General features: G+C 45.6%; 1 protein-coding gene across 1 annotated transcript in view; it reads left to right on the plus strand.

Annotated features, from left to right (window-relative positions):
• LOC107297586 (dehydrogenase/reductase SDR family member 13-like) overlaps positions 1–6,127 on the plus strand; it is an 11,580-nt gene that overhangs the window by 4,478 nt on the left and 975 nt on the right. The window contains exons 2-4 of the mRNA XM_015826946.1: positions 1,161–1,279; positions 4,184–4,307; positions 4,626–4,937. Coding sequence (XP_015682432.1) covers positions 1,161–1,279; positions 4,184–4,307; positions 4,626–4,937 — 555 coding nt within the window. The remainder of the gene's footprint in view (positions 1–1,160; positions 1,280–4,183; positions 4,308–4,625; positions 4,938–6,127) is intronic.

The following is a 6,127-nucleotide window of genomic DNA, read 5'->3' on the forward strand; positions in this document are numbered from 1 at the left end:
GGGGGACAAAAGAAGCGATACAAAGACACGCTGAAAGCATCTCTCAAGTCCCTGGATATCGACACCATCTCTTGGGAACTCTTGGCGCATGATCGACCGACATGGCGTGCCCTGGTTTACCAGGGGTGCCAGACATATGAACACAGGAGGACAATCTTGGCACAAGAGAAGCGAGCACTCCGTAAAGCCAGAGCTGCAAATGCTGAAGCAACAGTGTCCACATTTCTCTGTTCAGTATGTGGCAGAACATTCCGTGCTAACATCGGTCTCATCAGCCATCTACGGACACACCGTTGATGGCCCATAATCCATAAGATGTCAAGGTCTTCATCGAAATCGATGGACGAACAACAACTTTGGTTAGTCAAGTGACCTCCTGCAGAGCCAGTGTTGGCAGACCTGCGCCATCTTCTGGTGTGACAGAAACATTGCATCCCATTTTTTAAATGTTTTTTGTTATTAAGGTTATTTGCTACTTATCTCACTACAAAGTGGCCCTTTCACGGACCCAGGGGGATGCTGCGAGGGTCGTAATATGAAAAACCGTCGTAAGTCACTTTTTTCAGCGCCATTATAATTTTGACTCATGGCCTTTATTGTTTTATCAAGGTCTAAAATACAAAGAAAAATAAAAACAGGAAATTACGGGAAGGAAAAAGAGAAAGGGAAATAAAATATGAGGTACAAGGAAAGAAAGAAAAAAAAACATTGACTTCTAACTCCCTTTAGTACAGTACAACATAACAACGCCACAACCCCAACTTTTTCCTTTTACACATTAGTATGTAACTACTCATTTCCGTATTTCAATAACGACAAATATATCTCATCGGCAAAACCAAGCCAAAGTTTCATTTTTTTTTCTTCACAAGCACAAAATTCAGAAGTGATATCCAAATAGAAAACATAATGAAATACATTCTCCTCTTTGAATAAAACAATCAATTCGACCATTGTGCAACTTTAAGTTGTTGCTTAACTTTAATTCTGGGAGTTGAGATCCACCCGTCTTAAAGTTGCCAAGGTTGAGAAACACTGCCACACAAGTGCTTCACTGTGCGACACTACAAAAACTGCAGGCACACAAATGCAGGCCCAGCTCCTGGGTCTCCATCAAAGGCTGGGCAATCTCTGTGAATCCTTTCTCTGGCCTTTCCTAGGTGGAAATACAGGGATCGGGAAGGCCACAGCGGTGGATCTGGCCCGGAGAGGGGCCCGTGTCATTTTGGCATGCCGCAACAAAGCAAGAGGAGAATTGGCCGTGTACGACATCAGACGGGTAAGCGCCTGCCGTGCGGTTCTCTCCTTCCTTCCTTCCTTCCTTCCTTCCTTCCTTCCTTCCTTCCTTCTTTCTTCCTCCACTTGTTTTCCTGATGGATTTTATTCATTTATTAAGCGTACGGCGTCTACAGAGGTCATGCAGTCTCTGATCTGCAACAATGCAGGAGGCTGTGTGGCTCATTGCATTGATCGCGCCGGTGCCCCTGCTCGCGGCAGGAGGCCGCATGGTGTGTTGCGCCGTGGTGAGATCGGGGTGATGAACCACGCAGCGTCCAGCGAGCGGCGGCACCGGCACGATGCGCCACATGGCGTGCTGGCCGCAGAACTCGGGCAGCAGCGCGACAGGTGTCAGGGCGTGGGACGCTTGGCTGCGGTGGTCCTAAGGTACGCGGGTGCGGGGTGCATGGAGCAGCTCCACCTCCCCACCCCAGGGAAACGCGATATATTAAGTTAAGACAGGGATAGGCAACCTTGGCTCTTTTATGACTCGTGGACTTCAACTCCCAGAATTCCTGAGCCAGGAATAAAATCTGATATACAGTTAAACTAGACATATCCAATTCCAGCAGGAGTGGAAGGAATAGAATAGAGCTGGAAGGGACCTTGGAGGTCTTCTAGTCCAGCCCCCTGCTAATGTTCATTGTGAAGACAATACAGGTCATCCTTGATTTATGACCACAATCGAGCCCAAATTTCTGTTGCTAAGTGAGGTAGTTGTCTCACACAGTTAAATGAGTCTTGCCCCATTTTACGGCCGTTCTGGTCACAGTTCAGGAGAATCTCTGCAGTCGTTAACAGTAACCTGGTTGTTAAGCGAATCCGGCTTCTTCCCCATTGACTTTGCTTGCCAAAAGGTCGCAAAAGGGATCACATGACCCTGGGATGCGGCGACCGTCATAAATATGAGTCAGTTGCAAAACATGTGAATTTCAATCACATGACTATGGGGATGTAGCAACGGTGATGTGAAAAATGGCCATAAGTCAGTTTTTTCAGCACCGTTGTAACTTGGAACAGTCACTAAATGAGTTGAGGACGACAGGGTGTAATGTCTTTTCCATTGTGAATCTATGGTGTGATGTTATGGCAATTTTATAATGGTTTTATATCAGGTTTTTAAGAAAAGACTGGACAGCCATTTGTCCGAAATGGTATAGGGTTTCCTGCCTGAGCATGGGGTTGGACTAGATGACCTCCAAGGTCCCTTCCAACTTTATTATTATTATTATTATATTATTATTATTATTATTATTATTATTATTATTATTACTACTACTACTACTACCACTATTACTACTACTACCACTATTACTACTATATACAGAGATCCACCACTGTCCTGTTCTACTACTACTACTACCACTACCACTACTACTATATACAGAGATCCACCACTGTCCTGTTCTACTACTACTACTACCACTACTACTACTACTATATACAGAGATCCACCACTTGTCCTGTTCTCCCTTTCTAAATCCTCCCCAGCGATGGCCTTAAGGTCACCAATATCTATTGGAGCATTCTTTCCAATTTCATAGTTTTATTACGGTTTTTAATGTTATTATAACTTTTAATTGTGAGCTGTCCAGAATTGGTTATACGATTAGTGGCTATATACAGGCAGTCCTCCACGTACGACTGCAGTTGGGCCCAGAATTCCCCTTGCTAAATAGGTTGGTAAAGTGAGCCACATCAAATTTTACGATTTTTTTTTTGCCAGGGTTGTTCAGCAAATCATGATTTGCTGAACATGATAGTTAGAACAATTAATCAGTGGAACTCCTTGCCTCCAGAAGCGGTGAATGCTCCAACACTGGAAGTTTTTAAGAAGAGACTGGACAGCCATTTGTCCGAAATGGTATAGGGTTTCCTGCCTGAGCAGGGGGTTGGACTAGAAGACCTCCAAGGTCCCTTCCAACTTTATTATTATTATTTTTATTTTTATTTTTATTATTATTATTATTATTATTATTATTATTATTATTATTATTGTTGTTGTTGTTGTTGTTGTTGTTGTTGTTGTTGTTATATCACTGCAGTTGTTAAGGGAATCACACGGTTGTTAAATGAATCCAGCTTCCCTTCACGTTTTTTCAGCCGCATTGTAACTCTGATCACGAAACGAATAGTTAGTAAAAAGTCGAGGGCTGCCTGAGTTGTTTTATTATAACACCAGAGGTCCTCAGCCTCTTTGCGTTGGCGGACTGCTGTCGTTGTCTTCAGCGGTTTCGGCAGCGGGGGGCGAGGATTGTAGTTGTCATGGTTCCGATAGATGAAACTCTTCAAAGAACTTTGAGGCATTGTTTACGTTAAAGAATCTTTATTTGAGCAATATAGCTTCAGCGGGTACATAGTCGAAGCCAAAACCTGACTTCCCCTCCCTTCAGCACATAGATCAAAGCACAATTCCCTCCTACAACTAACAGTCATAAATCACATTCTCCAATTAGTTTAAAATGCTGGCTTCCTGCCCAGTTCTTTATCCCGCCATGCCTTATCAGCTCTTATTACAATACTAGCTGTACCCGGCCACACGTTGCTGTGGCTCAGTCTGGTTAAATGGAAAAGAAAGAAAAGAGAAAGCGCAAGTTTGTAATATGTTTTTGTTTACGTAAAATTGCTTTTGCATCCAACAGATGGCGCTGTTTTTCAAAAAAAGCATGTTTTTACCTGTCACAGGTGTGACATCTATATAATAGTAGGTATATAAAAACACCCGCGTATTCGAATGCAACGTTGTGTCAAAATTTCAAAGCAATCAGTGAAGAACTTTCGGAGATTTAAGATTTTGAACAAACGAACATTTACATTTTTATTTATATACAGTAGATTGTATGTCTAACTTTGAAGCCTCACCCGATCCGGATTCTTCTCAGGATTCCTTCTGTTCCTTTTCCAGGAAAGCGGGAACTCGGAGGTGATCCTGATGATCCTGGATCTGGCCAACTTGAACTCGGTGCGAACTTTTGCACATATGTTCTTAAAATCGGAGCCCCGTCTGGACATCCTCATCAATAATGCTGGTGAGTGCCCCCTTTTGGGCAATGAAATGGGAATATTGTGGGGGTGGAGAGAGAGAGAGAGAGAGAGAGGTGGGGGGGGGAAACTACAAGCAAGTGCCGTTTTTTTGACAAAAATGTCATAAATCATGATCATTTGACATGTTATCAAGGGCAGACCTGTTGTCAAACACCCAGTGTGGCCACAAGGGGGAGACACTGGAACTTTTGAACTGGGTCGCAGTTGACCTTTTGGTAATTACGTCTGTCGCAACCTCGAATGATCGCAAAGTTACCCATCATAAGATGTAGGCTACTAGAATCCGTTTACTTTTCTGGCAGGGGTTTTTGAGGCTGGCCAAACAGCTGATGGCTTTGACCTGGCCTTCCAAGTCAACCACTTGGGCCACTTCTTGCTGACCCACTTGCTCCTGGACCGGCTGAAGCGCTGCGCCCCAAGCCGGATTGTAATCTTGACCTCGAGTGCACATTTGTTCGGGAAGATCGACTTTCGGACCATCCACAAGCCGGGGGAGGGGATGTGGCAGGCCCCAAAATCGTACTTCAACAGCAAACTAGCCAACATTCTCCACACGCGAGAGTTGGCCAACCGGCTGGAAGGAACCAACGTCACCTGCTACGTGGTTCATCCAGGTGAGTGGAAGTCCGGCTCCAAGAAGCCCCAGATGGAGACACCCCCCAGGTCCGTCTGGGGCTCTGCCAGGCATTTCTCTCCCACTGGGGGCCCCCTCACCCCCTCTGCAGAGCCACCCCGAGAGTTTCCTCCATTGGGCTCAACTGTGGAGGATGGTTTCTCTCACCTTCCCGGGTCCCAGAGTTAATAGAATCCTAAAATCTTAGAGTGGGATGGGCTCTTGGAGGTCTTCTAGACCAACCCACTGCCTAAGACAGGGATGAGGCTTTCCCCGGTCTCTTCCTCCTCTTTGTCCTCCTCCTTCTGCCCTTTCCGTTCCTCCCATCCTTCCTCCTCATCCTCCTCTCGTTCCCCTTTGATTCCTCTCTGGGGAGGCCCAAAGGAAAACGGAGATTTTACTTATCCTGGTTTTTGCACAAAAACATCGGAACTGTCCCTACGTGGGATTGTGAGTAAAGTGACAGTGTTGGTAAAATAATGTCCCAGGCGTTTCTTTTGTTGCATTTACCAACGGGACAGTTGACACCTTGTAACTTTGAACGGTCGCTAAACAAACGGAGGTACGTCGAGGACTACCAGAATTAGCCACCTAGTTCCGTGAAACACACACCTATCAGCACTGTTTTAACCAACCCAGGGAACAAACAGAACATCCTTATGTAATATTATCTGTTTGAAACTACGACAGTGGATTCAGATGTGCAATGCAGGACGCAGATGTACACAAACACACACACACACCCTTTAATAATAATAGTAGTAAAGTTGGAAGGGACCTTGGAGGTCATCTAGTCCAACCCCCTTCTCAGGCCATTTCAGACAAATGGCTGTCCAGTCTTCTTAAAAACTTCCAGTGTTGGAGCATTCACCGCTTCTGGTGGCAGGTTGTTCCACTGGTTAATTGTTCTCACTGTCAGGAAGTTAATTCCACTGGTTAATTGTTCTCACTGTCAGGAAGTTTCTCCTCAGTTCCAGGTTGCTTCTCTCCTTGATGTTAGTTACCACCTTTAAAGCGCTCCATGGCATAGGACCTGGCTACCTCCGAGACCGCCTTCTGCCACAGATTCCCTCCCATAGACCGGTACGCTCCCACAGAGTGGGTCTCCTCAGGGTGCCGTCGGCCAAGCAATGTCGGCTGGCGACCCCCAGGGGGAGGGCCTTCTCTGTGGGTGCCCCTGCCCTCTGGAAC

This window comes from Protobothrops mucrosquamatus, unplaced genomic scaffold, assembly GCF_001527695.2.
Source record: "Protobothrops mucrosquamatus isolate PMUCROS unplaced genomic scaffold, P.Mucros_1.0 scaffold3396, whole genome shotgun sequence".
Classification (NCBI taxonomy): Eukaryota; Metazoa; Chordata; class Lepidosauria; order Squamata; family Viperidae; genus Protobothrops; species Protobothrops mucrosquamatus.